The 27,802-nt window shown below is 34.2% G+C and overlaps 1 protein-coding gene across 3 annotated transcripts in view; it reads right to left on the reverse strand.

The window, feature by feature from the left end:
* The window catches only part of DPP10 (dipeptidyl peptidase like 10), a 1,313,078-nt gene that overhangs the window by 63,736 nt on the left and 1,221,540 nt on the right, over positions 1-27,802 (reverse strand). For all 3 annotated transcript variants that reach the window (XM_074335439.2, XM_074335432.2, XM_074335443.2), the window contains exons 9-12: positions 22,358-22,512; positions 16,192-16,289; positions 6,598-6,721; positions 1,101-1,139 (exon numbers count right to left, since the gene is read on the reverse strand). In XM_074335439.2, the coding sequence (XP_074191540.1) occupies positions 1,101-1,139; positions 6,598-6,721; positions 16,192-16,289; positions 22,358-22,512 (416 nt within the window). The remainder of the gene's footprint in view (positions 1-1,100; positions 1,140-6,597; positions 6,722-16,191; positions 16,290-22,357; positions 22,513-27,802) is intronic.

The raw sequence follows: 27,802 nt of genomic DNA on the forward strand, positions 1-27,802 counted from the left end.
TCACCAGTCAAGGACAACTGCAGTACCTATAGTTTGATCTTGGACAATGTTTGTGAATGGTACAAAAGTAAATGATTTGAGATCTTTGAAAGTAAAATCAAAGACATGGTGATGAATATATGGCGATAAGGATGAGAAAAGTTTCAAGAATAACTACTATGTTTATGATTTTAATAGCTGGATGGATAATTATACCCTTTACTCCTCTGATAAAAAAGCATAAAACTGACTAGAAAAAAGGTGTGTTCAGTTTGGACCTGCAGAGTGTGCGGTTACTTTTATAGATTTAGGAGGAGATGACAAGCATGAATTTGAATGTCTCAGAACTAAGATAAGTGAGCTGCCTGGGGCTATACATTTGGAGGTCTCAGTATATGGGTGGCAATTGAAACTATAGATAAGTATGACACCTAGGGAGAAACTATAGAACAAAAGATCACTTTAAAGAACAAAACAATTCAAAATCAAAACAAAACAAACACTTCTCTTTACAAAAAGTGGTGATGGAGTTAGTAGTAAAATGGGTTCAGGCATAAGTAGGTAATCTACTTGTGTTTCCTTCTGAAATGTCCAGTATGAGACCATGTTGTGAAGACGTCTGGTATTGTGATCATCTGGATTCTAGCCTCATTTATGTCACAAATTAGCATTGTGACACGCCAGCATACATTCAAAGAAAGAAGCGTTCATCTGAATAATCTCTACATAAAGAACTTATGGAGAGGTTTGGTCGTTTTTCTGGGCAATTTGAGTAATGCTAGTGGTTTCCAGTTTTGATGTGTTGAAACTTTTTTTAATGGGTCACAACTTTTTCTGTTTCATTTACGCAAAAGTTTATTTATATGAATGACCCTGAAAATAGATCGTGGTAGTTATTCTACAACTTATGTCCTATAGAAAACAGAAGTAATCTCTGCACAACTGATGTCATAGAAAGGCCAAGTCATAAATATTTTCATAGAAAAGACAGTCAAACATAGCAAAGCCATAAAGTCATATTACTGAAGTAAGTTTTGAGAGAAAGTTATCACATAACAAATGGGTGAATCGGATGGACACAATGGCCAAAATGTGACATAAAGAGTCCACCTATACCATACCTGTTTAGAGAGCCATGTGTCTGATGTCATCTCATATTTCTGAAACAAAAAATATTAGCTCCATGAAACATCTAAAGATCAAAAGGAGCATGCATCAATTTAACAATTTTTACACTGTTGTCCTTCACGCACTTTTTTTTCTAACTTTGGTGAAATGCCATGAAAAATCCCGCTGTCATTTATGATTTAAACTGAATGAATAATTAGAAAAAATGAGATTAAATAGTGATTTAATAATAACAATTTAATAATTTAATTTGGTGAACTCCAGCAGAATTCCTGGTAGTATGCCCCAGGAATGCAAGATCATTTTCCAGCTCTGTTTGATTACCTCATTCAAACTGTTTGGAACCACTAGACACTGACTGTCTCTTTTCACCTCTAGGCATCATCAGGAAAGAAAATTATTAAATCGCTCAAAAGAACTGGGCAACAGCCAGGAATAAAATTAGAAGGTGGACAGTGTTTCAACATTTAATGTACTCTTCACCATAGTCATTTTTATCCTCTAAGGGGAAAAATTTGAAATGAAAATATTTTATGTTCCTTTAAAATAATCTTGCAAAACATCAGAACCAAAATCATGTTTCAAAAAGCAAAATTAAACTAATTTAATCTCAAGTTAAATATATGTAGATAAAAACAGTAACACTGTTTACATGTAGTAATTTATGAAATATCTTGTAGTTTTCTTGAAAAAAAATTATTCTATAAGAAAAGTGTTCAAAAGAAAAAAAAACACTAAATCACAATATAGTTGAAATTTTATCTGTATGTACAGGTACTCATTCAAAACTGTTACTAATAATAATTTATAGATTTTTTTGTTTGTTTTTTTCCAGCTTCCCTTTTAAAAGACTTTCTATTATTACATCACAGTTAACCACTTTCTCCTTTCAGAGCTTTTTTATTTCAGTAGATTTTATCTACATGCAGATATCAAGGAAATATCTAAATAAATCAATCCTTGATTTTTTATTTGCACCTCAACAATAACTATTCTTGATATCTATAAAACACAGACATAAGACATATCAATTGCCACTGCTCATTAGTATCACTAAGTTTTGGTAGAATCCATGAGAGCCCCACATTTCACATGCAATTATTTGTCTTATCGTTTCATTTATAGCAGAAAGTAAAATATTTTAATTCTATAAAAAATTAAATACAATAGAATATCAATAAAGTATCAAATCAGTAATATGATAGGGTTCCTATATTTTTTATTGAGGCATTTTAATATATCCTGCCATTACCTATATAGATTATCTATAGAGAAGATGATAGGTTTTCTCTAACTAGCATATTTGCATGCCAATTTTCAAATGACTTAATAATCAGCTGAATAAGAAACCCTCTAAAACACTTCAACAAGTAAATGTTGGAATCCTAGTCAGTCTAGGAGTTAGCTAGGTGAAAAAGGATGGTTGAATATGTTTTCTAATAATGACAAGCTAAATGTAAAGAGAATCAGTCAAACACAGCAAGTAAATGGCTGACTCATCTACTTCATTTCCACACCTATGCTCCCCATTCCCATCAAAGAGAAATGTCTTCATCTTCATTTCTCTCTTTTATAAACCATTAAAAACTATTTTAAAAATATTGAAGTATAATTTGCATATAGTGAAATGTACAGATCTTAAGTGTATGTGATGAATTTTGACAAATTTATTTACATCCCATCAGGATATGCAACCTTACATTCCCTCACATATTCCTTCCTGCCCCTTCCAAGAGGTTCCAAAAAGGCAACATACTTCTGAATTCTTTCCCATACATTAGTTTTCTTGTTTTAGAAATTCAGATAATTGAGATCATGTATCATGTACTCTTTTATGTGGGGCTTCTTTAACAACACATGTTTTTGAGATTTGCTACTACTGTTGAGTGTATCGATATTCTGTTTCTTTTTAGATTGCTGAGTAGAATTGCCTTGTGTAGATATGCCTCATTTTGTTTATCCATTCCCTGTTACTGGACAATTGGATAATTATCAGTGTTTAGCTATTGTGAATAAAGCTTCTCTAAAGACTGATTTTTTTAATAAATCCTTTGGTGGATATAGGTTTCAATTTCTCATGCAAGTATCTAGGAATGGAGTTACTGAGTATGTTTCTCTCTATATAAACAGTTTACACATACACATATGTATGTTTAATTTTACTTGAAACTGCAAAATCATTTTATAGTAGTTGTATCATTTTACACTTCTACCCACAAAGAATGAGAATTGTAATTCTTTACATTCTCATCAACAGTTAATTCTGTCACTGTTTGTGTTGTTGTTTTAATTTTAGTCATTCTAACAGCTTGTAGTGTTACCCCATTATGATTTAGTCTATATTTTCCTAATGTCTAGTGATGTAGAAGACTTTTCCATGCATTTATTATTTCCTTGTATCTATTCAGTTTTGAACTTTTTATTGGATTGTCATTTTATTATTAAGATTATGTATTTCTTTGTCAGATACACATTTTGTAAACTATTTTCTCTCAATCTGTGATAAGCTGGTCAATTTCCTAATGATGCCTGTGATAAGAAGTTTCTAATTTTGATGATGTCTAAGGTATTCCTTTTTCTTTTATGCTTAATGATTTTTTGCTTATTAGGTATAGTGAAAATATGCCATATTTTCATCTAGAAGATTGACAGTCTGAGCTCTTAGATTTAGGACTGCAATTTATATCAAATTAATTTCAGTAGATGGTATGAGATAGATGTCAAACATCATTGAGTTTTTCATTTGGCTATTCATTGTTCCAACACCATTTTTCCCTATTGAATTGTTTTGGCACCTATGTTGAAAATCAATTGATCATATAAATAAGGATCTATTTCTGGAAACTCTATTCAGCTCAATTGATATATTTGTGTGTTCTTATGCTTTCACTACAGTTTCTCAGTTTCTGTGGCTTTCTAGTTATTCTTGAAATCAGTTGGCGCAACTCCTCCAACATTGCGTTTTTTACAAGATTGTTTGGGCTCATTAGGTCTTTTTACATTTCCATATACATTTTAGAACCAACTTGTCTGTTTCTACACACACAAAAAAAAGTCTGCTGGGATTTTAATCAGTATTGTATTAAAACTAGAGTTCAATTTGAGTGGAATTTACATCTACAATAGTAAGCCTTTCAATGAAAAAACATGGCATAGCTTCTATTTATTTAAGTTTAAGTTTTCTTTAATGCCTTTTAGCAATGTGGTAGTTTTCAATATCGGAATTTTTTCACACTATTTGTTAAATTTGTCCTTATTATTTAATATCTTTAAATGTTTTAATGGCATTTTTGTTTATTTTCCATCACAATATTACAAATATATAGAAATATATTTTGTTGCTTCGTAATTCTTTATTTTGATAGAAGTGCAAACTTACAGAGAAGTTAAAAGACAAGTTTAAGAAACATCGGCATGTCCTTTAGACATATTCTGTATTTATTTATTTTTTGCTACATTTGTTTATATATATATATATATATATATATATATATATATATATATATATATATACTGTTTCTAAGCCATTTGAAAGGAAAGTGGAAGTGCATTTTTTAAAAATCAATTAAAAGTTAGAAATAATTTTTTGTAAACAATTTGACAGTAATTTTGAGGCATTGTATCCATTTACCCCTAAATAATTCAGTGAGCATTTCTTAAGAAAATTACAGTATTCTATATATTTACTTATCTTTAACAGTAAAGTGATTAAAATCAGGAAATGAAACAAACAATTGAAGTTATCACATTGACTTGTGAATTGTGACCTATTATAGTATTTTTTGTAGATTTCTTACTTCTTGTTTATACAATAATGTCATCTACAAATATAATTTTACTTCTTCCTTACCGATCATGATGATATTTATTTCTTGCCAAGTTGCTCTGATTACACTCTCTAATAAAGTTAGCATAATAGAGTTAGAATGTATATCCTTATCTTATTGTAGATATTAAAGAGAATAAGAAAAGTTTCACCATTGAATATGATATATAATGGGGTATTTTGTGGGTATTCTTTATCAGATTGGGGATATTACTTTCTACTAATTTATGTTAAAGTTATGAGTGTTGAGTTTTTGTCAATTTTTTTTTTTTATAATCTACTGAAATATTTTTTTTCCTGTTAAGATATGAATGACATGGATTGGTTTTTCAACATCAATCTTAAACTCTCAGGATAAACCCCATTTACTCATGATGCACTATTCTCTATATTGTGGAAGAATGATATATTAATATGTTTAAGGATTATTTTGTATGTATGTTCATGAGAGATATCAGTCTAAAATGTGCTTCCTAATAATATCTTTGTCTATAAGAGTAGCACAGTCCTGACTTTGATAGCTGACTTACAAGCAGATGAACTTATTCCTGCAAGATTTGATTTAAAGATTTATCAAAAGGAGTCCATCTGATTCTCTCTCTAATGTACTTCCTGTACTTGCATGGCTAAGCATTGAACAAAAGACTTAAGAAGTCCTTTACATAGATAGCTGGAGTTCTTCTCTATGTATCTCCAAATTCTGTGTTACTTGCCTTGCAAATTTCAGCCACCAACGGCCTCAACCAAATGCTTCTTCCTACCTACATGGATCAGTGATGCAATGTGGTTTTCTTGGGCACAGTCTCCTTGCACTGTGATCTCAAAAGTGTCACCAACAGGAAGTCATATCTAAGCTCATCTTGTGTATTTCCTTTATTTCACCATTTATGTGGTGATCCTCTTGCTGTGGAAAATAGGCGTTTAATGTATTTTGTACAATTTTGTAGTTGATTATAGCAGAGAAGCTACTCTGATAACATTTACTCCATCGTGTCCAGAAACAAAAGTCCAAAAATTCTAGTGTTAAATAATTGGGAATCCTTTACCAAGTACCACATATATCATATAACAATTTAAACTGATTACATTATTTCCTCTACTAAGAATGTTTAAATGACACATATATAATTTATTTCAGAGTTTATAAAAAGTGATTATAGAAATCTAAATATAACCTGCTTTCAAAACACAGTGTCCTAAAATATTCTTTTTTCCTATTTTTAACTCAATTTAAAGACAGACACTGTCTGCTGCTTTTTATGACTAGTCTGAACAACAACAACAAAAAAAATGAAGTTTTGGAATATGTTTAAAGAAGACAGGAAAGAAACATCCATATTCCCAAGTTAATCAAAGTCAAAGTACAAAGAGACATCCCATACTTGAGAATGAACTAACAAGGCTTGGACTACCTTTTATACTGTATAAGAACGCATTTTTTTGTAAACTTAGTTTGTTCTCTTCTGCTCATCTTTTGCATTTCTCACTTGAAAGTTTGGAAGTTTTATGGATTAAAGTATATACTCCTAATAGAATGACTCTTTTGTTACTACCTTTGGAAGTTAAATACTGAAGTCTTTGCACAAAGGGTTGCCTGATACCTCTGTGAATGGCAGCACAAACTACTTCATCTTAAGCATATGAGAAAAGTACATTATACTTACTCTACTACACGCACCAGTTGTGGTCTCACAGACGGTGAGGATAGAGATGTTCTGAGGTCGGTTTAACCATCTGACCACTGTCTTGGTATTGCTTACCCATTTCACCATCGTGATATAGTATTCTCTAGTTTGGAAACACAATTAAAATTTACATTTAGAACCAGAGAATGTGTATAGTACCAATAATATACACTTGTTTTATGCAAGACTAAATGAAACACTATAAGGATGTCACATCATATGAATATCTATTTATGTGTATATACGTATCTACTTTTTCAAAAATTCACATATATAAATACAAACATATGAGTATGTATGTATGTATGTATGCAAACACATGCACATATACATACATACACAAATATACAGAAAATTTGAGAATAACATTGAAAGTGAATGGTTTCCAGAAAGGAAATCCTAGGAAAGATAAAAATAATCAAGATGTTAGACATATATGGATAATTTGTTATCTTCTACTTCTTAGTACTAACATATGTGCAAATTAAGTATATTTTTTCTAAGGCATAGTCTATTATACGAGGTGTGATCAAACAATATAGTGAATGTTTAAATTTAAAAAAAATATTACAGAAAAAGGCACATTGCCATTAATCTCTCTCAAATTACTCCCCCTCACTTCGAACACACTTATCCCATTGTCCTTGCCACATTCTGAAGCAGTTCTGGAAGTCCTCTTTCATGAGTATCTTTAGCTGCACTATTGTGGCTGCCTCAATGTCCTGAATAGATTCAAAACATTTTCCTTTCATGGTCATTTTGACCTTGGAGAAGAGCCAGAAGTAGCATAATGCCAGATCTGGTGAATAAGGTGGATGAGGACACACCATAATATTTTTATTTGACAGAAATTTATTTGCCAGAGCATTGTCATGATGGAGGATGATTTACGGCACACTTTAAAGCACACCTTCTCTCAACTGTAGTTCACACCTGACTGACTGTGCCAAACAAGTTGAAACTTGTCACACAGTTACCACTAAGGTTCCATGTGCCACTTCCTGTTTTGAAGATCCCTGCCTTTCTGTTGGATGGCACTCAGCAGCAGCATTCACCGTATATTGTGATCACAACAGAAAGGCTCCGTGTCGCACATCACTTCTCGTACGGCAATTTCTGTCAAATAAAAACATTACGGTGTGTCCTCATCCACCTTATTCACCAGATATGGCACCATGTGACTTCTGGCTCTTCCCCAAAGTCAAGATGATTCAAGACATCAATGTAGCCACAATAGCACAACTGAAGACACTCATAAAACAGGACTTCCAGAACTGCTTTAGAAAGTGGTAAGAATGATGCAATAAGTGTGTTCAAAGTGAGAGAGGGGATTTTGAGGGGGATTAATGAGGATGTGTCTTTCACTGTAATAATTATTTTTATATTTAAACATTCACTGTATTTTGTGACCACACCTGTATTTCTTTAAAACATAATCAATAATCAATTAAAAGGCAAAGCTTATTCTTGACTTGATTCTTATGCGTGACCTCCATGTTATTTCACTTTATCCATAGGGACTTGGACTACAGAGCCATGAATGACTTGTTTCGGTGCTTGTCACTTCTGGGTGAAGGGCCAGAACCAATCTTACTCATAGTGTTTTCACAACATTTTTAAGCTCTTCTTTATTTGAAACAGTATAAAACAGAAAAGGATCAAACTGAAGGAGATGAGGAGCCTACTGAATATTTGGTACAGTGAGGATACTAATTAGTGGGGCCTATGATGTTTTCAGTCTGGTTGTATATTGGGAAAATTTATATTTTTTCCTTTATAATGCATATGTCTTTCACTGTAGATTCTATGATTGGAAATTTACATAATATGTCACAAAACCCCTAACCCACACAGAACAAAATACAATCATCAACATTGATTCAATTTATAAAAAAGCAAACAAAAAACAAAACAAAACAAAAAACTTTCCAACAAGTTTGCTCAGTTTCAGAATACATGAGATGCTTTAGCAATGGCTTTAAAAGTGTCTTCCATGTGTATTTTTAAAATCAATCCATCCAGTTATTATGTGACTTAAAAAAAAAATCACGTATGGAAGAGAAAACCTTCCTATACAAATCACCTGTTCTTATGAACATCTGGGTTAGACTTTCAGCTACATGAATCTTACATTTCTAACACTACTGCTTCTGCTTCCTCAAGAAAACCTGTTAGCCCAGCAAGGTGAAAATGTCATTAGAAGGGCAAGCATAATTTGTCATACAGTGGAGCCCGCCTTATTTTCTTCAACAACCTCTTTAAGACATCTGGCAGCTTTACCACCAGCTGAGTCTCACCTGAAAATTGCCGAGAAAATCAGTGAAATCATAGTATCAAATTCCCTAAAGAGAGTAACAAGGCAACTTTGAATTAAATATGCAACTGGTTTAGGATTAATCTTTGCCCAAATCAATGGGCCTTGCAGTTCTTCGAAGAATGATGTCCTGTTTATTTTCTCTGTGTTTTGTTTAAACTGCTTTATTTTGCATGCATTATTATATTTGGCAGTGTGAATACTAACAAGGGGAAATATAGATATTAAACTTTAATAGAATTATCTAGAGGATTTAACATGGAGAAAAATGATCGTGGATACTATAATCAATTAGGAAAGGAAATGCTGACTTCTGACAACACATATTTCCGATTAATTGGTATAAATGTTGTTGGAATTGAAGTAAAAATAATATTATTGTAAACAATTTACCAAAGACTGTGAAATCAAGGAGGGCATATTTATGGCAAAAATCTAGATAGAACTGATGTGTGTATAAAATTTTTTCAAACCAACCCAGACATTTGTCTCAATTAACTAAAATGAGTAATATTATCTTTTGTGCCAAGTGAGATAAACTAACATGAAATATTTAAAAAATAAATAGCAACAACAGCAACAGCAAAACAGAATTTAAATATTCATCTTCATTTTTTTCCCCTTTCAAAATAGCCCTCAAGTGAAATGTTGCTAGAACATCTTTTTTGTAATGTCTTCACAGACATTGACACATTATATTTATTACCTATGAGGGAAATTCTTGACTTTTAAAAAGGATCTCATATTTGAAAAACAATTAAAATTCAACTAGTGCAAATCTACGTGAATAAATTATTTTTTACAGGGAACACTAACTTAGATGTAATATTAAGTTAAAAATCATTAACTTATAATCATAGCACATATTTATTTTTGATTTAATAATGTGATTTTGTGTGTTCTTTATAAGCAAAATTTAGTCTCATGTGAGATATCTTAGTATATATCTTATTTATAATCTGAAGAATGAGAGTTCTCCCCAAAATTGAACTTCTAAAGAATTTCGGGGGTAATTTCAAACCATTGAAATTTCTATGATAAAATGTTGGAATTGTCCAAAATGAAAGTTAAAGTGGAGTTTGACACATAAGGAAGGAAAGATACATTCACTAACTAAATCACATCCTGTATTCTTTCTTTATCCCAGGATCCCAGGTGGATATCTCTTTATGTTTCATATCTACTGATTCAATTTGTTCGGAGGTATTCAGGCTTCCTTTGAATAAGGGAGTAGAGAAGAGCCCTTACCTGGAAATGTCACTCCTTGGCCTGCCTGTTGCAGATGTGGTTGTCCTCCTGGAATGCCATCTCATGAACACATTAGATCTGGTGTCCCACGACCAGTGGCCAGCGAAGTGCCCCTTCCTTATAAATCGCTTTCCTGCTTATTCCCAGTCTCCATGGCTCTGTGTTACCCAGGAAGTCCTCGAGGATCTGGTCCTCTTGAGCCACAGAGACAGAGACAAGCGGGTTAGAGGGATTGCACTCAAGTCAAGAAAGACTTTCTATCAGCTGGGTGGTCTGGCACAGGAGATCTAATTGTTCACAAGGGTATGTGGCATGGAGGCCCCTGCATCACCTGCAGACAGGTATGTGTTTTGATTGGCTTCCTTTGTTCACAACATAATCTTTGTATACATATAGTTACATTGAGTTCATTATTTTCTAGATAATCCAGGATCTCTGCTTATAAGTGTGTTGTGATGGCATTCATGACCAACTCATAGCTCCTGTCCTCTCCAGACCTCTCTTAATAACTATGCATTACTTGTAATGGGAGACATTTTGGACACTTCCATGAACATAGATGTTTATTAATTAGATTTTCTTGGAAGGCACAGCTACTTCTTGGCAGAATAAGAGATGTAGACTAGACATACATAAATGAAATAGGAAGAGAAAGCATGGTAGTATCAAGGCTAGTGTGACAGGGCAAAATGACACTGTAACATCAATGGTCAATGGTACAGGCTGAGAATAATGGGTCATAAAGAGTGGATGACTAAAGAAAGATTTCAAATAAGTAAAATAATGTCAATGACACAGAGTGAGGACAAACCAAAGACAAACCACTACCTTTATTCTTCAGCCTGGAGATGTCTAAACATAAAGGAAAATCGCTTTCCCAAAAAGTGTGACAAATGTCTAGCCCGTGGAAAAATCTGCATGGTTCAATATCATTAAAAAAAAAAAAAAAAATCTTTCCACAAGAACATAATCATTTTTAAATTCATACCTATAAATTCCAGTAAAGATGCTGAATGCCTGTAATATCTTAAAGTCATAGTATAACAGTTTACAGAATGTTTCTTCCCCTTAGGATGAGATAAATCATCTAACTTCCACTGGGCCTGAGGATGGGGTGGGGGGGGGTCGTTATCTTAGTTCCTATCATGCCTCATTCTGAAGAATCAACACAAATCATAATTCAAATAAAGATAAGGGTTTGGTCCGAATCACTGTTAAATAAAAGTTGCATTCATGATCAGAATTTTTCTGATGATGGATCTTTAGCTGAATTACTAACGATTTTTTGTTTTAAATGAAGGGAGTGTGGGGCAAGAAATTGGGAAAATGAATTATGCCTTTCTCCAATGAACATATTCTTTTAATTTCTTTTTAATACCATATAAATGAATTGAAATTTATTTTACATTCATTGACTAGAGTATAAGTATCTGATTGAAGGGAAGTTCTCTTTGGTAATAGGACTAGCTTGGGGACCTTTTCCTATTATAATTGTAAACACTAGTTTTTATAAATAGTTAAATCAACCAACCAAATAAACAATCAACAGACCAAAGCAAATGACCTAACACCTTCAAATTCAAAACAAATCTTGTTCTTTGGGGGCCAGGAAGAGTCAGCGGATATTGTTTGTAAGGTAGCTCAATTCATAAGAGAACATCTTTCTATATCCATCTTATTAATCTTCTTCCCTATTTAGATACATATATATATTCAATTATTATTATTGTCATTTTTGTGATTTTATTAGAAAGAAGAAGGCAATGAGATGGTTATATATGAAGTTCAAGTTTAGTGGAAAAAAAGGAAGAACAAAAAGAAAAATGTAGTTTATAACTGTACTAATAGAATAAAGTTAACTCACTGATTGTCATTTTACAGATCATCTGAAGATAACATAAAAATAATATAGTAGATGCTTAGATAGCACACCAAAAAAGATTAATGATGTAAATTATTACAAAGTGAATCAATTATTTAGGTATTTTGTTATTGTAATTTTAAGCAGTATATCAAATGATACTGGTATCTATGTTATGAAGATACTAACACATTCAAAGTCCAATAAGAAGAGAGGACATTTGATGGCTTTGATAGGACATGGTGAAAGTATGTTACTAACAAATTACTTTATGCATGTTTATACATATATTTTAAAAAAATAAAAATGATTTGGTATTACTTGGGATTTATGGGAATCCTGCCACTAATAAATATAGGACTATTATCACTAATAATGGTACACAAATAATTTATATATTAGACATTTTCAAAAAAATATAAAAAATTTGAATTAGCTTAGAAAGATATCAGAATAACATGGTAAAGAAAACTAGAAAGATAGGTAAAGGGAACTAAGTCATAGAGGAAAGCAAGTGTTACCATAGGTAAACTCCATGTCCAAAATACACTAACTCAGACAATTAAAATGAGATCAGTTACAGGATCCACAACGCCCATGAAAAAATATGGCAGGTTTTCAGAAGCATGAGTACTACCTAGATAAATCATAGATGTATGTGTTGTGTGAGTCTGTGTATGTGTGTGCATACATATAGAGAGACAGAGAGACTGAAAGACACACACGCACACAAAGACAGAAATGGAGACAGAGAAAGACAGAAACAGAGAAAGAACATTTCTCACATGGCTTCAGAATAGTCATTGTGTGTTCTTATGGACATCTCCAATACATTCCTAAAGTAATAACAACGATACATGTTTTAAGGCAAATGTTATCTTTAAATTATTTATACTGAATATTCTCCATTTGCCAGATCCATTCCCAAACTTTTCCCCCAAGGTTTCCAGAAGCTGAACTCTGCGATGAAGCTGCCTTGTCAACAGCAGACCTCTGCAGGAACTCAAAATTTCAGAAGTGAATTCAGGGTATTTATTGCCAGGGCCCACTCTCCATTAGGGCCTGGTTTGGCAGTGGCTGAACTGCAATACCTGTGGACAAGCCCTGGGGGTCCATCCTGTTCTTCAGCTACAAGCTTCTCCAGGTCTCATAAGTCAGCCTGACCCCTGGATCCTTCAGTCCTGGGCAGTAATAACTTTCTGCTATTGCAGACTCTAAGTTGCCTTCCTGTCTTTTGTGAGTTTCCCCTTAGTCCTGCCCATTTATTTGTTAATAGTTCCTTAATTAACTGTTTCATTACCCCTCTTGAATGTGTCACCTTTAAAATTTCCAGGACTCCGACAAATAAATTAGGAAAAATGATATGCTCTTTTAGATCTCAAGCATCTTTCTAACTAGGGAAGGTATAATAGTTTTCAGGCAAATTTTCATATAGCTAAAGTACTAAGTTTTAAATATTAGAAATACTGATAATCCTAAAACAAAGTCAAGAAAAATAAGAGCCTAGTTTCCATTTGATGTGCAGCTGCGAGTAGAGGAATGCAGCTTTCTTTTTTACACCATAGATATCTCAATTTTTTTTTCATGTTTGTGTATTTCTGGATCCAGCCAAGTAATATAATATCTGTACTCAAAGTGGCTAAATGCCGAAGATACAAATTTCATTGATCACCTTTTTTTTTTCTTTTTTTCTTTTTCTGTGAACTGGACTAAAGCTTTCACCAGGAACAAATAAGTAATAAGATATATTTCTGAAAAACTGAAATATAGGGACTATTTGAAAATACCAGTTTTGAAGTAAATTTTGATATTGAGTTTTCCAACAACAAAGAAAAGTAAATCATACACTTTGGTGCATTTCAAATGCCACAGTTGGCACTTACATACGTCCACGACGCAGAAAAGGCAAAACTGTTATGTACATTGTGTAGATAAAGTATTCCAGGACTCTGTCCAAATTTTAGACCAACATCATTGCTAAACCAATATACCTGAATTACTGAATTACATTTAACTGTTTTTCCGTCACAGGAGTTTTTCTTGCTATCAGCAAGATCCAGTATATTATTCTGTATACTGGACTTCCAACATCTAAGGATATGTAATATTTCCCTGCAATGAGTCACTAGTTTTATCATATTGAACCTCAAATATTAAAGAGATAAACACTTAACTAATACTCTGATTAATGACAATTGTTTCCGTCTTTAGGAATTTTTGTGTTTGATGATATTCTGCTATAGCTTATCTGGTGAACTCATTAGAAACCCTTTCAACAAAATCAAGATCAGGAATCACTATCTTCTATTAGAGAGGAATCTGGATATTTAAAAATTGACCTCCATTTCAAAGGCTTAAAAAAAACTGGAGAATTATAAATTATTATTTCAAGATTAGGGCATTCAGACCCAGAAAGAGGTAGAGTGAATTGTCCAAGATCGCATAATGAAATGGTGGCAGAGACGTGACTCAAACACTCCAGTCTAGTACCCTATCCTCTTAATTCAGAGCATCAAACAAATCAGAGAAAAAGATAAGAGTTAAGGATCACATAAAATATCAGTAGTTTTTATAGTTGTTTCATTTGTGACTAAATCTTTCATGGCTGGTAGATCAAGCTCAGAAATAGAGGTTTCTTTCTAATTTGGTCAACCATATTTCATTCTATGTGTCAATTCAGATGGTTCTTTAAGGTCTTCCATCACAACCTGGATGCGATGCTCTGCAACTTGCTAAGACAGGCTTTACTTTGTTTTCTAACTCTGCTACAGACTAATCCTGAGGGTCTATCTCAACCATGTGTTTTGTTTGTTTGTTTGTTTGTTGTGTGTGTGTGTGTTTTAATCTCTGGCCATCATCTTTTCCACTAATAAAAGGAGCAGCTTACATTAGGTAGTTAATGAGGGCCCCTCCACTGTAAGCATTCCATAAAATTTTATTACCTTTCAATTAGGAAAAATTTCCACACACAGCAGGCTGTACTTTCTGTGAAAATCCCCAACTGTGATGACATTTTCCCAAATATGTTAATGAACAACATTTGAGTGGAATTTCTTTTTGAGTCAGTCACCTTGCATTGATTGATTATTGATGTCTTCAGAATACACTTTAAGCTTAAACCCATATCATTCAATGTAGTGTGAAACTATTTTTCAAAATCAGCTGCCTGTCTCATATCATTTTTAGGTCTGTTTTAAATTTTAAAGAGATGTGATACTGTGTTTCCCCAAAAATAAGCCTTAGCCAGACAATCAGCTCTAATGGGTCTTTCGGAGCAAAAATTAATATAAGACCAGGTACATTATATTATACTATATTATATTATATTATATTATATTATATTATATTATATTATATTATATTATATTATATTATATTATAAAGACCCAGTCTTATATTACAGTAAAATAAGATCGAGTCTTATATTAATTTTTGCTCCAAAACATTCATTAGACCTGGTTGTCCGGCAAGGTCTTCTTTTCGGCAAAACATGGTATTTGAAAGAATAACACTTGAAGTCTGAGACTACTGTGGATTTAAAAATCTTCATGGTTATTTGATTGATGTTCACTATTGTAGATATTGCTAATATTAAAATTATGTTCCTGACAATAAATTGTGTTTCTTTTCTCCCCACTTACACTTCTTAAATAAGAATGCTTCTTATGTAGGATATTTACAATCAAAATCTCATTAAGTTACCCTGCCTGGAAAAGAAAGCTAGAGAATCATTGGCAAGTTGTAGGGAGAAAGTTGAAAAAACTGCACAAATTTTAAGGAGATTATACCCTTAAAGAGGACAATTTTCAAAAAAATGGAGTGACTATTTTTAGGAAGAAAATTCAATACAAAATTATCCTTTGTTCCCATCTCATGCAAAAGATCTATGTCACATCTCATGTAAAAGATCTAATTCTCAATATCACTATGTCTAGTCATTTTATGCTGCAGTTAATCACCTTAAAACTGTAAATGCTTCCTGGGAACAAGAGACCCAGAATGACTTCATTGCTGCACTAATGGAGACAACCTCAGCTTTATTTTCAAGTGGATTTGTTGAGCTGATCACATCTCTCTCTAAATTGCAACAAAATGATAATTGGCGTTAAACTACCTATTCCCTGGTAAAAGTGAAATTGAAATTGCATACCTTGATTTAAAGCTGTCAGGTGGCATGAGTTCCAAAGTATGAGTTGGTCCATATAAGTTTACAACATATAATTTGATTGTTGGGTTCACTTGACCTGCCTTTGAGAAAATGAAAGTTGTAATGCAAATACATTAAGCACATTACATTAAGCATTAGGCTATACTGAGGCAAAAAAGAAAATGCATTTTGATTCTTTTACAATTTTGTGTTAGAATGGGGAAAAAGTTTAATTTTTCTGAAGTAGAAATGATTTAAATTCAACAACTTGATTGCTTTCAATTGTTTTTGTAGATTCCTGCTTCTTAAGCAGTTTAGTCAGACAATTAAAGGTGATGGAAAATCATGATGATTTTATTCATTAGGCAGAGCTATTGTGTTCTTTTCTTAGAAAGAACAAGAAAGGCTGGCTTTACAACAAAACTAGTTGATCAAGCAGCTACTCACATTATAGGATATGAAAGGCAATGGGAAAGAAGCTTGGCTAATTAAAAAAAAATAAAAGGGGAAGAAAAACCCACAACAACCCAGGTGCCACATGCCTAAAATTCCATATATCTAATTTATTCGATGCATTAATCATTGTACGTTTTCCTTTAAATTTATGAACACTAGATGGAGCATAAGTGACCCTTGGGAGGTGGGCCAGGACCAGACTGTTCTCACTCAATACCAAGCATGAAAAGTAGCAAGACAGCAGTAAGAACATATAATTTGAGTTTAGCAAATCAAAATTTATGAAATAATAATTAGCCTGCATAGGAGTTAGTATGTTTCTAGCTAATAACATGTGTTAAACATTGCATGAATTATTTTACTAAATGTTCCTACTGGAGTACTAAGGTATAATTGTAATGTTCCAGATGAAAGTGGAGAAGCTAACAAAACCATGCAAGGTGAAATATCCATTAACTGAGAGAACCAGTATTTAAATCTATGATGCTTTTAACTACTGCAGTTTTGCTTTAGTTCATTCTTAGGCAATGGCCTTCAAAGTTTTTTTTAACTATACTATAAACTCTTAGGGAGCAAAAAAGGGGCCTTTCAACAACATACCTCAAGCATGTTGAATGAATGAATAAAGTATATGAATAAATGATTAACAGAATCAATTCACTACTTGTCGCTTAATGTGTTTGTAAAGAAACACTGATGTCACTGTGGTGTGGCCGATGCTTTAAGAGAAGCTCATATGAGATATACAGAGAAGGACAAGGAAATTAAAAGTGAGTTGAATTAAAAGAACTTACAAAAATCTAAGAGAATGACACATCTGATTTAAGGATGACAAAGAAAGAACTATGTATAAGGAATTGGCATCAAAAAAACCTGGAGTGAAATCAGGACCAAAAGAAATATAATACATTCCATCAATAGTCAGTAATAGCTCCTCAAGAATTGTTTTGTTAGGTTATTAATAATTAGCATGCAGGGAAGGGCAGAAGGATGAATAGGCAGAGTAAGGGAGAATTTGTAGGATAGTGAAAATACTTTGTATGGTACCAGAATGAAGGGAACATGTCATTATACATTTGTCTAAACCCACTATGTACAACACCACCAAGGGTGAACTGTAATGTAAACTATGGACTTTGGGTGATTATGATATATATATATATATATATATATATATATATATATATATATATATGTATATATATATATATATATATGTATATGCCCAAAAATGTATACAAGTGGACACTTTGGTCAACGTTGCTCAAGCAGTAGTTTGCCATAATCAGAAGTGTCTGGATGCTGATGGTAACCATTTTGAGCACCTCTTGTAATTGCAGAAATCAAATGTGACTTGTATTCATCTTTTGTTATTGGTACATATTGAGTATTACGATTTTAATGTAGTTTTCCTTTCTTAAAATGCATATACATTTTTGGGGGCACCCTCTGTATAGATCAGCTCAGTGGTTATTAAAGGCTAAACTGCTTCAGAACCACTCAATGGGAATGCAGGGCTTGTTTAACCACTGATTGCTGAGGCCCACCTCCAGTGTTTCTAATCTCTGGATGGGACATGAGAATTTGCATTTCTAAAAATTTCCCAGGGGAGGCTCTCACCACTGTTAAAAGAACCACATTTTGAGAAGTGGTTTAGCTTTATGTGTGAGTCAGAGAACTCTGGGTTCACATTTTGACTGTTATCTACTGGATAAGGACCATGGACAGGTTTTTAACAAAAAATCTTCAAGAATTATTTTATTTGATTATCAAAAACGAGATAATTCTCAGAATATGTCACAAGTCAGAAGTTTTGAGCCAAAGTAGGTTTAGTTTCTGTAGATAAAAATATCTCATAGTTTTGTTATATGGACTAACAAAAAAGATGATTTACAAAAGCGCCTAAAATAGTATATAGTAGTGAATTTAAAATTATGATAATTATTAAGACACTGACTTTTATAGCTAGTGAAAAACTGTGTTTATATTTATCTTTCAAAACACTGATTAAAGGAAAAATACATTAATTTGATCTCTTTTGTGAGTTCTTATTAACATTGCATAATTTTATGATATAATTTGACACAGATATATATATGGTTGTTATCATATTGTGGGCAGGTTTTTTTTTAATGTCTGTAGCACTGTAAGCTTATACTTGCACAGAATCACTGACATTCCAATTAGCTTCTACATAAAAACAAATTAAAATTATATACATAGGAAAAATTGTATACAAAAGACATATATGGCTGTTTCCAAAATTCAGCTGTCTCGCATTCTATAATCTTAATTAGATTTTTATCTTTCCATGTAGTTTTGAAATTAAGTTCACGCTGCAAGTTCATTTCCACCTTTTAATATTTGAATTGTTTCAATAGTTTGCAAATTACAGGAGTTCATCTATGTGCTTTTTACAGTCACATTTGCCACAAAGACAGCAAATTCACAGAATCCTTCCTCTATGATTCTGAAACATAAGCCTCAATAATAATTAACCTTATTTTACTGGCAACTGAATTGTCATTAAGCGAGATAATGTTTTAATTAAGAACATTAACCTGAGGTTACTGAGATAGAACTGTGCATCTCTTTTGTGCTGAATTGCTAATGAAGGGTATTTTATGAGTTCTGAATCATGCTGAATTAAGTAAAACACAAATATATTTGTTTAGTGTAAGTATTTCATTAGTAAATCTGACTACATTGGACATTTTCTGCACTGATTTAATCTAGTTTAATTTGAAACACAATTTACTATGAACTCTGTGCATTACTTCAATGTCTAAAGTACTAGTTTTTAAAAGTTTATTGCGTAAGTAAGAGCAAATTAAAATAATACATCTGTTAGTGGAAATCTAACAAACTTTTTTTTTAAACCAGAGTAGAAAATAATGAGACTTTGAACATTATTCAAATGTTATTCAATTATATCCAGCATGTTACTAAAATTTATTCTGAGAACAATGACCAAAACTCAGACTTAGTTTCTTTGAGTTCTATTATCTTAATTACCTAGGCAGGTATTCCTACTGACAACCACCTGAAGGCTTGGGATTCTTTCTCTCAGCTTTGGCCACTAGAATATGTTTATTTTTAATACTCTTAAGTGGTGATCATTAACACACACCTCAGTATATGTTATATATATATGTATATATATATATACATATATATGTGTGTATATATATGTATGTATGTCACTATATGGCAGGTGTGAGGCTGTCTGAGAAAGCTACGCTTACATAGCTAAGTCATTAACAGTAATTGTAGCAAACAGAGTTCCACATATATTTGTCAACTTGACAAGGAGATATTTTGATTCCAGCTACGACTTCTGAGATGCAAGTTAACCTTTGGTAGTTTTAGAGAGAGGGACAGAATCAATACATTTGAGTTATTTCCATGTTCTTAAAATAACTGTGACTTTTATAAAAGGACTTAGACTTTTAGAAGCTCAGTTTGTCTATTTGTAAAATAGAGGCAATTGTGAAGCGGAATAAATGAGGAAAAAAGCATGAAAAGTCTCTCTGAAAACATAAAGCACATTATTAGCACACATGCTTTATATAATTAATAAATCATAGTATTATTTTATGACTAGCTTTACTATTAAGAAATATTTAATAACTAAATGTATTAAATCATTACCAAGTATCTAGGTTTGTCAACCCAATAGCTTCTGAATTATGACTGACATATTTAAATTTTCTCAATGCTTCTATTTGTTCATTCATTTGCATCAGTCTTGTTCAAATTATGAGGCCTAGGAGTGTCCAAGTTCAAGCACCAAAGGTCCGTAACTGAGAAGGAAACATGAAGATATAACTCTTGCAGATGGTTCTTATGTGTGTGAACCCTAAACTCCTCAGTTATTTTGGGGAAATGAATTATGAAAAGTTGTTCCTTCCCTGGGTCTCATTTTATTCCCTTTGTGCAGTGAACAAACTGAATAGTTCTGTGTGAATATCTTATCAATTGACTTATGCTTTCCACAATATGTCGGTAGTTCCTCATTTTGTATCTAAATTGTTGGGTGAACTTTCATTATAATAAGTAAATCAAATGATGTCAGAATTAATCGTGTATTTGAGAAGTCTTTTCAGTTTTTCTCTGGAGAAAAGCAAGCCAAGTATGTTGTACGAGCACAGACTGGCAACCGTAAAACATGGCTAAATCTGTGATTGGAGAAGTCATAAGTACTTTCCTTAGAGTACAACAAAAATCTCTTGGTGAATATGTTTATTTTGTTGTTAGGTCATGCCATTTTTCTCCTGAAGGACACTGAGTATATGTGACTTCTAAACTATGACCAGAGAAGACCCTAAAAGTAATATTTCAAAATCATGGGATCTGATTCCTCTCACTCCTCCTGGTCAGTCATACTGTCAGTCAGTCATACCCTATGGAAGGAAGACAGGATGGGAGGAAAGAAAGACAGCACAGACTCTCAATGAGGAAACACTCCTCTTATTCCTGACTCTCCATATGTAAGCCCTTTATTACCCCACCTTGGACAACTTGATCTGACTGATGATAGGAAAACAAGGAAAACTAGCCCCACCCTGACCACACCTTCACTGCAGGTGTAGAATAATATGTGTGGTAAGTAATTTGTTCAGCACTTTTCCTGGTTAATATAATACACACATTGAAAAGCATAAAATCTATCATGTTGGGAAACACAAAATACAACTCACTAAAGAAATGGCTTAAAAACAGCTTCTAAATTAAATCAGCAGCCATTTCTTACCTAATTAAGAGCTAAAATGTGTAGAGTAGAATTCAAAAAGTTTTCTATAAGACATCTTTACATGATTAATGCATAAGGTCTTCACTCATGAGACTTTGTTACATAAACATAGGGGAAATAAACTTTAAAAGAGACCTTAAGTAATTAAAAATGGCATACACTAGAAAAATCAACATATTCCAGGTGTTTTTGCAACCCGTTCCCAGAGGCCTCCCGCAATGCGTGAAACTAGTTTTGTTATCTGAGCAGGATTTTCACATTTACCTCACTCAATAAAACAATTCCATCTATCCTTGCTATGCCTGGCCATGGCTCTACCCCAGCATTTGATAAAGTATGTTCCAGAGTTTGCTCTGCCAAAACAGTACCGATGTTAATACTAATAAATCCTTTATGCTTAGTCTATTCTTTATTGGTGATTCTTTATGCTTCTGGAGATTCTTTATGCTTAGTCTACTTTGTATAGGAGATTTATAATACCCATTAACATATAGTACATTAAGTGCTCTAAAAAACCATCTGAAAGAAGCTAGATCTTTTTTTTTTTTTTTAACTAAGCATTTCCAACATATTTGACCATGGCACTTCTTCCTCCTTTATAACACCTGCTGACACCTCACTGAATATACCTTGGAGAAGAATCATTTGCCTTCGCATCAATGCTGCCCTGCCCCTTACCCTTTTTACCCTTTCAACTGGGAGGGTGAGACAAAACAGTATTGAGAACCTCAGAGGGAAAGAAATGCAGCAAAGTAAAAGTCCCCACACCCAGAATCATCTTTATCTCTTCCTATCCAAGCACTGTGTACAGACTATTGCAAGCTTTAAGATGATGAGTCTGTCCACAAGGGGGACTTCTTTTGTATTCCAAAGACAACTTGTTCCTGAACAAAGAATACTATCAGTCAAGTCACTGGTTCAGAGAGAGGGGGAACAATCTAGTACTTGCACGTTACTTACCTTAGGGTATGGATACTGCTTTCCTCTGGGATACAATGCTCCAGTAAACCGAGGGATAACCATGTTAGGCACCAATGAATCATTTATCATCAGGAAGGCAAGCCTTTCTCCATCTGGTGACCACCAGTGGGCGATGTGAGAATGCAGAAGTTCCTCTAGAATAAATGAGTGTTATCTGAAACCAACTGTAGAGATGTCGGTTCAGTGACCCACGGACATCTGTCCCTTGATACCTCCATTGTACATATATTTTCAAGCAGTGTGTTGTATTTTCTAAATTTCATGGAGAAGAGTCTATTTCTGAGTTACCCTTTTAATCCCAGAAAAAAGCAGATGCAAAGGGAGGAAGGAATGAAGCAATGAAGTCAGGATGTCATGGATTGTCAGCAATGTGAATGGAGAAGATGAAAGGACTATCAGAGTAAAAAGAATGAGAACAGTAATCAAAGACTAAAATATGACATAAAACCATATTCACTTTACCATTCATTGATATTTACATTCATTGATATTTCCATCCCCTCATCATTAAACCAGTTGAATACCTGCTAGATTCATTAAACAATTTTAAGCTCGAAGGAAATAGAATAAGAAATACAAAGTTTGACAATTAAGTTTGCAAACTTTGTTGCACTGATGTTGCTAACCATTTTTGCTATCAGAGGGATTATTCATTATAAATTTGTAGCAACTGGACAAACAGTTAAGCAAGGTTACTATTTGGAAGTGCTGAAAAGCTGCATGAAAAAGGTAGACGACCTGAACTTTTCACTAACAATTCATGGCTCTTGCATCACAACAATGCACCAGCTCAAACAGCACTGTCTGTGAGAGAGATTTTAGCCAGTAAACAAATAACTGTATTGGAAAACCCTCCCTACTCACCTGAGATGGCCCCCGATGACATCTTTCTTTACTCGAAGATAAAGGACATGTTGAAAGGAAAACATTTTGATGACATTCAGGACATCAAGGGTAATACGACCACAGCTCTGATGGCCATTCCTGAAAAAGAGTTCCAGCATTGCTTTGAAGGGCAGACTAGGTGCTGGTGTCGGTGCACAGCTTACCGAGGGGAGTACTTCGAAGGTGACTATAATGATGTTCAGCAATGAGGTATGTAATCTAGAGATATATTCTAAACTATTAGCAGCGAAGCTATTACCACCCCTGTGACCATAGAGATGAACCATTACCAGACACAAAAGAAAACTGTGGAGAGGTGCAATGACATCATTTAAAACACACAGCAAGCTTGAGGTGACTGACATTTCAGAATAGAGCTAAAGGAATAAATAGTCTGACTTTACCCTTCTTTTAATCTCTTGCCAAAGTATTATAATGGCCATCCTCCAGAGACCATGGGAGCTCTTTTGATGTAATACATACCGGTTAATGTTCTGGGCCAGAAAGCAGGTATAGAAAAGTGGATAGTAGATCTGTGGTCACATGAAAGATATTCAATATATGAGGTCTGAGATCTAATTTTGCAAACTCATCCTAGAAAAAATATTATATAGCTCATTGCTGAATATCATTATGGTCACCTTTGAAGTACTCCCCTTGGGAAGCTATGCACCAATGCCAGTGCCTGGTCCACCCTACAAAGCAATTTTGGAACTCTTTCTCTGGAATGACCTTCAGAGCTGTGGTCATATTACCCTTGATGTCCTGAATGTCATCAAAATGTCTTCCTTTCAATATTTCCTTTATCTTTGGGTAAAGAAAGACGTTATTGGGGGCCAGCTCAGGTGAGTAGGGAGGGTGTTCCAATACAGTTATTTGTTTAATTGGCTAAAAACACCCTCACCCACAGTGCAGTGTGAGCTGGTACATTGTTGTGATGCAAGAGCCATGAATTGTTGGTGAAAAGTTCAGGTCATCTACTTTTTCATGCAACTTTTCAGCACTTCCAAATCTTTATCTCTCCTCTACACCTTCACCTTTGTAAATGATCTCTTTGTACATAAATCCTCTTCAAAGTATTGAATTGCCACCTGTTTCCTCTTGGGTCCCTGACTGATTCAGTGATTGATACCAGCAGTAGACTCAGAAAAGAGACCTTCAAAATTAGATTTTGGGATTAGGTTGTCTATATCTATATCTTTGACTCAATGATAACCTTTCCAGGGGAAAAATACTGCATAGATAATCAAGAGCAAAGGATTGATCATGAGTAATCAGTTGTCATTGGTGACGATGTAGAATGAAATGCAGGTAGAGAGGAAAGGCATTGGGAGAACAAGTGGTTATAACACTTAATTACTATAACAGTGGCAACTGTGAAGATTGTCAAGTGAAGTTTACATGGTTCTGATGACACCTCCGAGAGATCCCATAGGAAAAAACAAAAACTGAAACCATGACTGCAAAATTAGGCATACACAGAAGGTCACCATAGCATCTTTGAAGGAGTCCCTCTCTTCTGTAGTGCAGGGTAGATATGACTGAGGTCCAAGAGCGCATAGTAAGGGTTGCAGAGCTGCAACACAAATAAGGGGCTCAAGTCCATTTGTTTTCTCAAAGATAAGATGGAAATATTGGTAGAGAAGAATTGGGACCCTGACACACAGGATAAGGATGTTTGGGTAAACATACGCAATCTATTTATGCTTTCTGGACCAGTCTCTAAGTAACACATTTCATAGTGGAATGCTGTTATATGCGTCTTATTTTATGGCTGAAAATGTTGAACTTCAAAATCCCCACATATCTTCTTGTTGACAGAGGCAACCTGCATCCAGAAAGGCATAAAGGTGGATGAGAAACTGAATTCCTACAAAGTTTAAGAGTCTTCATCCTTAGGGAAGAGTTTAGAAATCTAGTAGCCTGGGACAGACTGGGCTATCTCTTCTAAAGTGAGACAATATTTGTTGGAACTGTACATATGCAAAAGTAAAGAGGGACTGAGTTCTTTGGATTTTGAAGAACAACACAAACCACGTTAACATGTGCTACCTTGTTCTATTTCCCAGGAACCTGTAAAACTGCCAGTTCTGAGTAGAACCTGAGTGACAGAAGGCTATGTAGCAGATCAAAGCCATGGCACAACCTTCCCTACCATCTTTACCTTGTGACCCAGCAGACACAATGGCAATGCAAGTATCCATGGCAAACAGATGCTGTGTGAAGCTTCTGACACTCACCATATGATAATCAAAGCACAGGTGTTAGAGAAAGGCCATTTCCTCCTGTGCTGATAAATATTCTTTATTTCAAAAGCAGCTCTCTACTGGCTCTGGCAGAAGCAATTAGCCTGATTGCTGGATACCAAGTGACTATGCAACCCAAACTGCCCGTCACGAACTGATTGTTATCTGGTCCACTGACCAGAAAACTAAACACTAACAGTAATGTTCCACTACAAAATAGAAGTGGTATACATGGGACTGACCTAGAACACAAGTCAACTCACAGCCCATGGTATTACAGCAGCTACTTTATCTTCTCTCTTTCCTCTCACAACTGTGCCTCAAGTTATGTTTTCTAACACAAGTTGGCAGAGGAGGGATAAATGCAGGCCTGGTCAATGGGCAGTTTTGCATGATATACTTAAACACACTAGAATTGGATAGGCTGTGTTCTACAATCTGACTTGAGAATGCCATTAAAAGACTATAATAAATGTAAGTCCTCTGGGTTGGCCGACTTTTGAACAGGATATTTCGTTTTGCTTGGCTTGAAGCATGGATCCATCCTGGCGCATGCACAATAATTAATAAATGGCCACCTGATCAGGGATATGAGAAAAGTAACATTAGAAAATTAGTGACAATGAAGTTTAGGGAAACATAGCGCATAGACTTATCAGAAGTGGTAAAAATGTAAACACTGAGAAGACTGTTGAATGTCCACCAGAGCACCTTCGTGGCAGGGAAGGCTGTCAGTAGTCAGATGGACAATGTGACTACTCAGTGCAGGTCAGCTTGCCGCTGGCTGCCACCACTACCTGCCAATAACAGTTTTTGTCACTCTACTATCTACAGCAGGTCCCGCTGACTACCAGGTGGCAGGTGGATTACATGGAAACCCTTGTGTCAAGAAGACATAGCATTTTATCATTACACACATTGACACGTATTCTAGGTATGGATATGCCTTTGCTGCCTGCAGTCCTCTCAGCACTGGTATTCATGGACTTACAGATAAGTTATTTATTACTATAATTACCTGTACTATGTTACTTTCAAACAGGAAATATTTTATAGCAAAAGAAGGTCAAAGGGCTCAGACCCATGGAATTCACTGCTCTCATCATGTTCTCATTAGCTAATAATGTACCTGGCTTGATGGAATAGTGAGATAGCATGCTCTACCTGGGTTTTGGTACCATTTGTTTGACAATGACCTTGAAGTTGTGATGCCATCCTATAGCATGTATGTTTCCCTCCTGCACATCCAGAAAGCACAGATCTAGAAACTAAGGAGAGGAAATGTAGTACTCTCTTTCACTTGGTGAGTTTAAAATTCCTAATGTCTAAGGGAGGATTGACTCCAACAGGAAATGTAGTCATAATTCTGCTTCTCTGAATTGGAAACTGAAGTGTCCTCCTGGCCATATTGAACACAACATAACTGGGGAACAAAAAGACAGAAAACATAGTCACTGAGCTAGCGACTCTGATGATTAATCTCATCTGCCAGGGAAAAAAATAAACATGTGTCTTTACTATACAAAAAAGGGCAAGGAAGAATATATGTGGAACTCAGCAGATTCACAAATACTCCTTTGTCCAATTCCATCTCATTTTCCAGCTCCACATTTCTACATTCCAAAGGAAACTGATAGTGTAGTATCCTCATTAAGAAAATGAAGCAAAGGGATACAATTTGGAGGAATAAAATTCTGGTTTGATCCACCAGGTATTTAACCTGTCTAGTCAACATGCTGGCTGAAGGTAAAAAGGCATGGGAAGTTGATAAAGGGACTCCATGAAAAGCCTATTTCTTTTCTTTATTGGGGCATTTCCAAAAAGCTCTTATATAAAAAACACTAGTGTCGGATGTAGTTATACATTTCAGACAAATATATATAACTGAACTAATACCAGTCAACAATGAAACAGTACCAGAAGGGACCTTGTGTGCTCTTCTTTGGGAACACAAGCTTTTATTTGAATAATAATACTACCCTGGTTTCTGACTTTTTGTTGGGTATGGACAACATGAAACCAGTTGAATCCAATCAAAGAAGAAAGTAAGTGCATGGAATTTGTTTTTTGGTTCCCACCGTTTGAAATCATGTGAACCTGGCTGTGTTCCTCAACCCAAACTCACTGCTTTTATGATATTACTGTGAAAACTAAGGGATTCCCTCCTTCTAGGTTCTAGTAATAGCTGCCTCTCTTTCCCACTTCAGATGTTAATGGCTAAACCATTGCTAAGTCACAGGTTGCTGCATATCCCTTGTCTTTGATAAGTGGCCCCTTCCTCAATAAAACTTTG

This window comes from Rhinolophus sinicus, chromosome 17 (genome assembly GCF_057876585.1).
Source record: "Rhinolophus sinicus isolate RSI-liver-muscle chromosome 17, RSI-T2T, whole genome shotgun sequence".
NCBI classification, from domain to species: domain Eukaryota; kingdom Metazoa; phylum Chordata; class Mammalia; order Chiroptera; family Rhinolophidae; genus Rhinolophus; species Rhinolophus sinicus.